This window comes from Palaemon carinicauda, chromosome 4, assembly GCF_036898095.1.
Source record: "Palaemon carinicauda isolate YSFRI2023 chromosome 4, ASM3689809v2, whole genome shotgun sequence".
NCBI classification, from domain to species: Eukaryota; Metazoa; Arthropoda; class Malacostraca; order Decapoda; family Palaemonidae; genus Palaemon; species Palaemon carinicauda.
In genome coordinates, this window is record NC_090728.1 from 195,909,820 (window position 1) to 195,922,319 (window position 12,500).

Genomic DNA, 12,500 nt, shown 5'->3' on the forward strand with positions numbered 1-12,500 from the left:
TTCTTGAGAGAGAGAGAGAGAGAGAGAGAGAGAGAGAGAGAGAGAGAGAGGAGAGAGAGAGAGAGAGAGAGAGAGAGAGAGAGAGAGAGAGAGAGAGAATTTATTACCATAAAAATAACCCATAATCATTGTTAAACTGTCAAACCACGATATCTATAGGCATAACGAAGATGGTACCCTCTCCGTACAGAGAGAGAGAGAGAGAGAGAGAGAGAGAGAGAGAGAGAGAATTTATTACCATAAAAATAACCCATAATTATTGTTAAACCTTCAGCCCACGATATCTATAGGCATACTGAAGATGGTACCTCTCCGTACAGAGAGAGAGAGAGAGAGAGAGAGAGAGAGAGAGAGAGAGAGAGAGAGAGAGAGAGAGAGAATTTATTAGCATAAAAATAACCCATACTAATGTAATTTCAATCATTAACCCACCCTTCTAGGCACACAGCGGTAGGTACCTACCTAACCGTATCCACAGTGACCCTCCTCTTGACCTCTGACCCACTATTGCTCCTCAAGTACTATTCTGACTCACCCACTTTGCCTCACATGGGTGGGGCGCAGAGAGAGAGAGAGAGAGAGAGAGAGAGAGAGAGAGAGAGAGAGAGAGAGAGAGAGAGAGATAGAGACTCAGCCGAGCAGCAAAACAAAAGGCTGAAATCTCAACCTTTTCTTCCATTGCAAAGTTCTAAAAGGTCACTGAGAACTTAGGTCACGTCGGAAACTTTTACCCTCATGATACTCATGAGCAAAGAACTATTTTCTTTTTTTTTTACTTTACTCGAGATACTAAAATGAAACACAAAAATACATTTAAATTACACACCAGCTGATGGCTTATAAAAAAGATGGATAAATAAATAGATATCTATATTTAATCTGAGTTTAGGGAATTTATCCAAATTTAATCTTCAAGGCCAAAATAAATTAATAAATATCTTATATATACTGAAGATAAATCACATATAAATATCAGACTATATATCAGTTTAGTGAGATCGAAAACTATAAAAGAGATTACTCGAGTGCCATATGTGGATAAAGTCATGATGAGGGGTAGATGGAGATGGTTTGGGCATGCTCTTCGCACTCATCTAGAGAGATCAGTTCACCAAACGTTCAACTGTGCTTCACAAGGCACTAGAAGAGTTGCAGGACCCAGGCCTACATGGCAGAGAAATACTAAACGCGAAGTAGATGATGAATGGAGAATTATTAAATTAAAAGCTCAAGATAGAGATGACTGGCGAAATCTAACCGAGGCCTTTTGCTTCAATAGGCGTAGGAGATGATGATGACGATAACTTTAGTGTATTCGGAATATGAAATTTTCTTGATCTCAAAACTCACTTAAATTGTTACTTAATTTATCGATAAAAATTACAATATACTTAATCAATATTTCTATTGGACCATTTCACTAGATTCAATGGTGAATAGCAAAACATTTACAGGAGTACTTGTAAAAAAAAAATCTGGACAAAGGTAAACGAATAAATAAATTACAAGGTGACAATTATCTTCTGTCGGATGTTTCTAAATCACGATCTATAAACAGATAAAAAAAATGACAGGAAATAATTACATAAAACTGCCTAGGTTTAAAGGCCGCTTATATATGGCAGAGGCATGGGACAGTCACAATGCCTTAGCTCCAAGCAGGACAATGCCCTAGAGATTGACCATATAAATATACCAGAGCCCAATGCCCCTTCTCCACCCAAGATAGGAAGGCCAGGTAATGGCTGCTGGTGACTCAGCATGTAGACCTATAGGATCCCCCAAATCCCCCTCGCTTAGCTCACAAAGATGGCGAGTTGCAGACTCCAAAAAAACTATCGAACTTGAGAGGGACTTGAACCCCGGTCCGGATTATTGCCAAGTAGGGACTTGTCCAATAGGCCCTCACACTGAATAATAAACGCTGCTTTACCTTGAAATTGCTTCAAATGAAGGTTGTTGAACCGCGTACGTTTGCAAGCAAATAAAAAACGATAAAGATCACAGTCCTGAATAGCTTAAATTGATTTAAAGGTTCTACGCAAAATCTATATATTTCGCACTGATAACAGGGACATCCAAAAGGGAAAAATTGCCCAGAGAGAAAATGAAATACAGACTTCATATTTAAAACATACACCACACGATTCAAGCTAATATTTACAGTGAGGTCAAGGTCATATTAAGCAGGTATAAGGTTAAATAACTAATAAACTTTAGCGATATAGAATACTGAACTTTGCGAAATATCAACTCTACAAAAAAAAAAAAAAAAAAAAAAAAAATTCCTATTCCTATGCATGAATAGTCCACTAATGAAGTCGAGACATAATGAGGTCAAGGCTAAAGTCATAAATAGAAGTAAGTAAAATGTCAAATTAAAAAAATTATTTATTTACTGCATCTTTTCGGCCATGGCTCCCGTAAGCATTCAGATAGCACTTGGTATACACCTGTGTTACACAAACACACGCACACATATATAGGCTATATACATGTACTGGATATGCATATTTATAAATATACGTATATGCATATAGTTATATATACGTCTATATTCATATAGTTACGTGCTTATGTTTATAAATCAGCAAGATACATTCAAGATAATCGTCATGCAAAGCCATCCCTTCTGTAAGTTCTCTGCTACAGAAGTGCATTATTAGTCAAGCATCTTTCAAAAATAAATTGTCGGAGGAAAAGTTGCAGAAAAAATAACCATTATTATTATTGTTAGTATTATTATTATTACTACAAGCTAGCCTATAACCCTAGTTGGTAAAGCAAGATGATATAAGCCCAAGGGCTCAAACAGGAAAAAATGGCCCAGTAAGGATAGGAAACAAGTAAATAAATAAACTACAAGGAAGAATAAACAAATTGAAATATTTCAAGAACATGCTTTAAAAAAAGATACTGAAAAGTAATTAGAATGATGTGTTCTTATACACATACTTCTAAACATGCATACTGCAGAAAATGTCGTTTTTCTTCTTTTATATATATATATATATATATATATATATATATATATATATATATATATATATATATATACATATATATATATATATATATATATATATATATATATATATATATATATACATATATATATATATATACATATATATATACATATATATACATACACACACACACACACACACACATATATATATATATATATATATATATATATATATATATATATATATATATATGGAATCATGGAAATTAGTAGGCCTACATCCAAAGGATATATTTGTGGAAATTATCCAATTGCTTAATAAGTAGTGAGCCTTTAAGGTTTAAAGGCAACTCATGAACGGCAAAGGTAAGGGACAGTGACCTTGCCCATCCAGCAGGTCAATGCCCTAGAGACTGACCATATATGCATATGATCAGCGCTCATGCCCCCTCTCCACCCAAGCTAGGACTAAATCCCCCATCATAAACTCACAAGGATGGTGAGGTTGCAGCGACCAAAGGAACTAACGAGTTTGAGCGGGGCTCTAACCCAAGTCTGGCGTTCACCAGTCACGGAAGTTACCACATCGGCCACCATAGTTGGTTGGGACGGACCGATTTTAAGATTTTAAAAGGGGAAACTAACACAAGACCCCCACATAACATAAGGTTCCTTATCTACTTGCCTAGCTGGGGGATAGGACACCTGTGACCGACCTTAGACTCCTTCACGTTTAGCTTTCCCTAAGAAATCTTTAGATTACCCTAAGACGAAGTCTTTATCCTGTATTTGTTTCCAAACCAGCTTCACTCCAGGCAAGGAAACACTAAATCCAATTTCGTAAATCGTAAAACTAGCTTCCTAATATCGTATTTCAAACGTAAACATTTTCCTCATAAAAGAAAATAAATTTGACAAGTAGTAATAAAGTTTACGCCTGTCCAAACCAACTACATTCACCCCACAAGTATATACTCTAAGTATCACCTATAAACTTTTAAGCGTAAAGTAACTGTAAAGCGAATACCATAAAAACAGCGATAAAATCAAGAACAAATTTACAAGAAACTAAGAATAAACAAGCAAACACTTCATAAGAGGTAATCACAAAACATTCTTGTAGAATATAATATTCCTTTCAACCTCGACTTTCCATTCAGGAATACATCTTTTGAAATGTATTTTTTTAAATGTATTTTGAGAAAAGAATATAAAACTCTATGCACATGTTATCAGTTACGATGAAAGGTAACCAAAGAAAAGGAGCCAATCAAGAAAAGTTCCCTCGTTCTTCCGCTGTCAATCACTTCCTATCAACTATAAAAAAAAAATAAAGCGAAGAAACTTTTAAAAAGTAAAATGAAGAAGATGAAAAGAAATCCGAAGCCTAATGCTGGCGCCAGACATGGGACGGGAAAGCGTCAATCATTTTTGCTCGGCTTAAAGTTGATGGTGGCGAGGAAGATATGGGAATGCAATAAACTGTGATATTTACTTTGCATCTTCGAGCTAAGTAGCTCATGGCAAACCATCGATCATGCTGTGCTTTTTCATGTCAGGATATTCCACCACAAAATTCCCTGTTTTGAAATTTCACCAATATAATGCTAGCTAAAAACTTATTACATATTATCATTATTTTTATTATTATTATTATTTTTATTATTATCATTAATTGCTAAGCTATAACCTTTATTGTAAATGAAGAATGATAGCACTAAGCCCAAGGGCTCCAACAAGAAAAATAGCTCGGCGAGGAAAGGAAATAAGAAAATAAACTATATAGGCTGTAAGAAGTATTGAATAACAATATAAAATATCTTAAGATCAGGAACAACGTTAAAAGAGATATGTCACATATACCTTACCTTACCTTAATGCCTTATTCTATGTTTGGGTTCCCCCAGATCCCTCAGTGTGAGGTACCTCGTATATCCACCAGAGAATTGCTTATGCATCTTCCAGTGTATTTTGCATCTTCAAGTCTTGGATGGTCTGGGATGCATCTTAGGTGTTTAAACAATGAAGAGAGAATAGTGTGCCTGAGTGTACCCTCAAGCAAGAGAACTCTAGCCTAAGACAGTGAAACATCATGGTATAGATGCTATGGTTTGATTTTGGAGCGTCCTTCTCCTAGAAGAGTTGCTCACCATAGCTACAGATTATCTCCTACATGGCAACAAAATCCTGATTGCCCAACTCACAGAAAAGTTTATTTAATTATCCGCGTTTGTAATTGTATGCCTTTTTCAAGACTGCAATTAAAAAAACTGACAATTAAATATACATGGGTGTGAGTTGGGAAATCAAGATTTAAAGGTCGATCATGAATGGTAGATCAAGGGAGAGTGACAATGCCCTAGAGCAGTGATTCTCAAACTGGGTGCCGTGGCACCCTGGGGTGCCATAGACAGCGCCAAGGGGTGCCGCAAAATTGTCATGAGTTTTGTCATGGATAAATCGTCTTAATGAACATGTGAAAAAAAAAAGTTTTCAAAAGTCTTCATATAATTATCAGTGTAGGTAGGAAGTTACATGCTCAAACATTTCTCGCAAATAGAGGTTGATATTTCCTTTTCTATACTTGTACAATACAACAACAACAACAACTACTACTACTACTACTACTACTATTGCTAATGATAATAGTAATAGTAATAATAAATAATGATGATAATATAACAACAAAAATAAAAACAACAACAAAAATAGTAATAATAAAGTGTAACAGTCGACTCTTCATACTCACATTTTCTTTGTTTATACTCGTTGCCCGTCCGATACGTGTTCGGGTCCCGTCGGCTTTGTATAACCCCAGTTTTCCACTCCCGAGTCAGTGAGACATAATACCCCAAGGCATAAGTTCTTTGCTGTTTCTGGGGTTATATTACAGTTGTTTCGAACAGTATCGTGCTTCTAACATACCATACGATGGATAAGTTTGTCATTAAGAAGAGAAGACACGAAGTTAGAGGCGAGGGTGAAGAAAGGGACGAAAGTAGGTTTGTGAGCGAAAAGGATTTGGCCATTCCAACAACAAGTAAATCAACTTCAAAAAAAGGCAAGAAAAATTGCTCCTACTTGGATAATTATTTAAGTTTTGGATTCTTCTGATGTGGTGATGAAGTTACTCTCATGTCTTTAAGTGTTATTTGTGGTGATAAATTAGCTAATGAGGCAATGGTACCCAGAAATTAAAGAGGCATTTAACTCTGAAACATAATCATCTTGCTAACAAGCCTCGGTCCTACTTTGAAGGACTTTTAACTGAGCAAAAACAACAGAGTGGGATGCTTTCTATGAGAGTCAAAGTTGCTGATAAAGCACAAGAGGCCAGTTACTTAGTTGCTGAGTTAGTTGTTAAAAGCATGAAACCTCATACAATAGCAGAGACTCTGATTCTACCTGCATGTAGTGCCATAGTAAAAACAATGTTTGGAAGTGAAGCAGAAAAAGAAGTGAGGAAAATTCCCGTTTTGGATAGTACCATTAGCGACGATTTCATATGTCAGCAGACATAGAGGAAACTGTATGTACATCTGTGAAGGAAAGTGAAATGTTTGCACTTCAGGTAGATGAGTCCACAGACATTGGAGGTATGGCTCAATTACTGGTATTCGTTCGGTACATTCATAATGTTAAAATAGTGAACCAATTCTTTTGTTGTAAAGAACTCAAGGAAACTACAACAGGCAATGATATTTTCTCTACATTAAGTGAGTACTTGAAATCAGTTGGTTTGACCTGGCAATCGTGTGTTGGGATTTGTACAGATGGAGCACCTGCCATGATTGGCTCAATTAAAGGATTTGTGTCATTAGTGAAGAGAGAAAAAAGCAGTGTGATAACAACACATTGCTTTCTTCATCGTGAAGCGCTGGTTGCAAAGACAATTAGCAATGATTTAAAATCTGTACTGGAAAAAGTTGTAAAAATGGTTAACTTTATAAAAAGTCGACCGCTGAGGTCTCGTCTGTTAACTAAGCTGTGCGAAGAGCTGGAGTCAAAACATTTGAACCTTCTACATACGGAAGCACGATGGCTGTCCAGAGGGAAAATATTGTCACGAGTATGCGAACTGAAGGAAGAGATGCTTACTTTTTTCACTCTTGAACAACAAGAGGAATTCTGTGATTTACTGGCAGATGAAACTTGGTGTGCAAAATTGTCTTACTTAGCTGACATCTTTGAACTTTTAAACAAGGTAAATGCCAAGATGCCAGGAAAATCAGAAAATGGTTTATCTTCCACTGATAAAATTAAAGCGCTGAAAGACAAACTGCAACTGTGGGGTGGCAAAGTAAAAGAAGGCAATTTGGACATGTTCTCACATTTTGCATTAGCAGCAAACAGTGGCGAGATAATACCCATTATTTCTGAGCATCTTGCAGTACGGGAAAAACAACTTCAGCACTATTTCCCAGATATATGCATTGAAAACTATGACTGGATAAGAAACCCCTTTGTTGCATCTATATCTACCCAATATCAGCTTACCCTCATGGAAGAAGAGCAGTTAGTGGAATTGCGTCATGATCGTGATCTAAATTTATTGCACATGCAGCTGCCCACTGACGAATTCTGGGTTCAGATCAAGACTAAGTATCCTCATGTTGCCAAAAAAGCTCTGGTAATGTTAATCCAGTTCTCTACTTCTTACCAATGTGAGTTGGGGTTTTCTACTCTAGCAAACATTAAAACTAACAAAAGGGAAAGGCTGAAAACTTTTGAGGAAGTAGTTAGAGTATTTTTGTCCACCATTCAACCCAATGTGAAAAGGATCTTTCAGTCACATCAAGCCCACACATCCCACTAAAATAGGTGTTTTTTTCTTCTTTGCTTAAGGGTGATTACCATTTTCTTTTTATTTAGTCTGCATTCATAATTCTTTACTTCAAATCTTCTAATATGCTCTTTGTATTTCTGCATTGTACGGTGGTGCTGGATTTGGTTTGATTATGGATGATAATGAAAATAATAATAATGTCTAGTCTTTTATATAGCGACGTTTCTCCTTAATGGATTCAAAGCCACTAGTACAGTAATTATATTCATCAAATAAGTTAATTCATGAGATATGGTGGGGTGGTGAAGAACGGGTGCCACAGTAATGGCTACATCAGTTTAGGGTGCCATCAACTGAAAAAGATTGAGAACCACTGCCCTAGAGACTGACCATATAAACATATGATCACCGCCCAAGCCCCCCTCTCCACCCAAGCTAGGACAAGGGAGGGCCAGGCAATGGCTGCTGATGACTCAGCCGGTAGACCTCCAGGCTACCCCCAAAAGCCCCATCCTTAGCTAACAAGAATGGTGGGTTTGCAGACACTACAAGAAACTATCGAGCTTGAGCGAGACTCGAACCGCAGTCCGGCAGATTACCAGACCGGGACGTTTCCGATAGGCCACCACAAACCCAATTAATGCAGTCATTTTAGAACATTACATCTGGTACTATTTAAAAACCAGAAGTATTTTTGGCGGAATATCATGGCATAAATATTCCAAATATAAACAGAAACCACATAAATAGGAGAATGATAACGTCCCTCTAAAAGACATAAGGGAACAGACGGGCGACGTACTGTCAAAAGTTGAAACGGACCGTTTAAGCGTGTGAAGACAGATAAGAACAAATGGAAGCCAGGCAGGACAAACATATAGTTCTAAATTACCTAAACATTTTCATTATCAAAGTTACATGCATTTAGAAGACAGAAACTAACTTTTATCAATTACTGCCATCTGCACAGACACTGATTAGTCTACATTCGGTTATCACGTTTCAAAAAGTTTATACTTGCTTGTGAGAGGAAAGTTTCCTTAACGAAACAGAGTAGGATTGTTAACCTTAGGTAAAAAAGTGTTCATCAGTCGTCAATAACCTTTACATAATGGTGTACACGACCCGTCAAAAATGACTCGTAAATGTTTAGATATATATGCACTCGCACACATACACAGATTTAACCCTTCTAACGCCCCCCCCCCCCCCCCATTTCCTAACTACATCACGATAGTTTCGGTAATTTTTGAGAGATTGTTGTTTCATAGTGTATCTCTCAGGGTATACACCTTCGCCAGGGTATGACTACTTCCTCTACACCCTACCTAAAGGGACGGGGAGATGCAAAGTAGTTATACGCTTATCAATGCCGCTCAGCGCGACAAGAAAAATATGTAATATTATATATATATATATATATATATATATATATATATATATATATATATATATATATATAGATATATATATATATGTATATATATATAGATATATATATATATATATATATATATGTATATATATATTATACATATATGTATATATATATTATACATATATTATATATATATATATATATATATATATATATATATATATATATATAGATATATATATATATATATGTATATATATATATAGATATATATATATATATATATATATATATATATGTATATATATATTATACATATATTATATATATATATATATATATATATATATATATATATATATATATATATATATATATATATATTATATATATAGATATATATACATACATATATCTATCTATCTATCTATCTATCTATCTATATATATATATATATATATATATATATATATATATATATATATATATATATATATGTCTATCTATCATATGAGAAATAAACATAATAAAATACAAATGCTAATCTAAGGTAGATGCTCGATTAAGACATTCCTTTCAAATTTTAATAATCCAAGGAAAAAACTTACTTAAAAATCTACGTACGTGCTACCAGTGACGTCCGCTGCATTCCACACAAAGTACAATAGGAGGCAATATGCTGGAGATGACCTCCACGTGATGAAACAGGCGCCATAAAAAAATGATACTTTTGATAGTCCTCGAGTAGCGAATGTACTGCAAGCCGAGGCAGACACTAGTACATCCCCCCCCCCCGGCCCTGGGGCGTCAGTGGAAATCCCCCCCAAGACACTAACCCGTTCATCCCCCCCCCAGGCTCCAGTGGAACCCCCTCCCCCTGGGCTCGAGAACTCTTGCTTCTTGACGAACGTTCAAGTCTTTGTCACGTACATCACCAATGAAACTCTTTAAGCGAAGGACAGCAGCAGGGTGGGCCATAAAAAAGAGACAAGGGATGGAGACAATCAAAATTAATAAACCTGGAGAAATTTTCATGATTCGCTTAGTTTATTCATTCCCTTTTACGCTTTTGTTTATGGCCATTAATGCAAACAATGCCAAGAAAATAAATCTTACTTTAGGTTATTGGATAACTAATAAAAAAAAAAAGCATTTCAACAAACCCAGTTATTGTGACTTCGATAGTTTGGAAAACTGAGAAGAATAGTGCAGTTCATATAAAGGGATATGCTTAACGGAAGTCCGTAGATAAAACTATATATATATATATATATATATATATATATATATATATATATATATATATATATATATGTATCTATATATATATATATATATATATATATATATATATATATATATATATGTAAGTATGTATGTATGTATGTATGTATGTATATATATATATATATATGTATGTATGTATATATATATATATGATCTAGTTTTGAAGAGATTTTTCAATTAAGGAGACCTATAGAATAAATAAACTTACAGTAATACGATTTCCAGCATAGAAACTTATTAGATTAAAAGGCAATAGCAGGCGATTTAAAATCACGCTTTTCAATAAAGAAACTAATTGGATTAATAAAATACAATAATAAGCGATTTAAAATCACGATTTTCTAGATAGAAATTTATTGGATTAATAAAACAGAAAATAACAGGAGATTTAAAATCACGATCTTCAACAAAGAAACATGTTGGACAAATAAAATAAACAAGAAGTCAATTTAACATCTTGATTTTCAAGAAACTTCTTTTGAAAGAAGGTAATTTGATCGTAATTCAACTTTTTATACGAATATTTAAAAAATGAAGTGACCTATATATTTACAGTTTAATAAAATAACTTTTAAATAACGAATTTCAACAAAGAAATTTATTGAAATAATAATAAAAAAAAAAAGACAATAACAGTCAATTTAAATTCAAGGTTTTGAAGAAACTTTTCCTGAACCATACGGAAGAAGGTAGCTTGATAAGTATTCAACTTTTTAAGACAAATACTTAAAAAGTGATGTGACGCATTTATTTATAGTTTAATAAAATAATGTATAAATGTCAATAAATATATATATATATATATATATATATATATATATATATATATATATATATTTATATATATATATATATATATATATATATATTTATATATATATATATATATATATATATATATATATATATATATATATATATATATATATATATATATATAAATTTCTACCTCATACTTGGGATCGAACGCTAGCCCCTTCTAATGAAAGGCCAGGTCGAAACCAACCATGTCACGAGAGCCCATAAAAGAAATTGGAACCTGACGCTACCAGCTGTCCGAGGATTTACCTGGCGAGACATCAGTCTCTTACCAGCGAGTTTTACCCAATTTCCCGGGCCACCACGTGACACAATTGGTAGTAATTCATTCAAATTACCCCTAATGAGTCAATATGGATAAATATCAACACAACATCGTGTTCAAATAGAAATAAATTTCTACCTCATACTTGGGATCGAACGCTAGCCCCTTCTAATGAAAGGCCAGGTCGAAACCAACCATGTCACGAGAGCCCATAAAAGAAATTGGAACCTGACGCTACCAGCTGTCCGAGGATTTACCCGGCCAGACATCAGTCTCTTACCAGCGAGTTTTACCCAATTTCCCGGGCCACCACGTGACAAAATTGGTAGTAATTCATTCAAATTACCCCTAATGAGTCAATATGGATAAATATCAACACAACATCGTGTTCAAATAGAAATAAATTTCTACCTCATACTTGGGATCGAACGCAAGCCCCTTCTAATGAAAGGCCAGGTCGAAACCAACCATGTCACGAGAGCCCATAAAAGAAATTGGAACCTGACGCTACCAGCTGTCCGAGGATTTACCAGGCGAGACATCAGTCTCTTACCAGCGAGTTTTACCCAATTTCCTGGGCCACCACGTGACACAAATGGTAGTAATTCATTCAAATTACCCCTAATGAGTCAATATGGATAAATATCAACACAACATCGTGTTCAAATAGAAATAAATTTCTACCTCATACTTGGGATCGAACGCTAGACCCTTCTAATGAAAGGCCAGGTCGAAACCAACCATGTCACGAGAGCCCATAAAAGAAATTGGAACCTGACGCTACCAGCTGCCCGAGGATTTATGGATATATGGATATATATATGCATATATATATATATATATATGCATATATATATAAATATATATATATATATATATATATATATATATATATATATATATATATATATATATATATATATATATATATATATATATATATATATATATATATCCACCTCCATTTTTCCCATAAGGGATGGGCGAATCCTCA

The 12,500-nt window shown here is 34.6% G+C and overlaps 1 protein-coding gene across 1 annotated transcript; it reads left to right on the forward strand.

The window, feature by feature from the left end:
* The first annotated feature begins 6,527 nt into the window (after positions 1–6,527).
* LOC137639824 (zinc finger BED domain-containing protein 5-like) lies at positions 6,528–7,787 on the forward strand. Its single transcript, XM_068372067.1, has one exon. It carries the CDS (start codon positions 6,528–6,530, stop codon positions 7,785–7,787), a length of 1,260 nt encoding a protein of 419 aa, XP_068228168.1.
* The last annotated feature ends 4,713 nt before the right edge of the window (positions 7,788–12,500 follow it).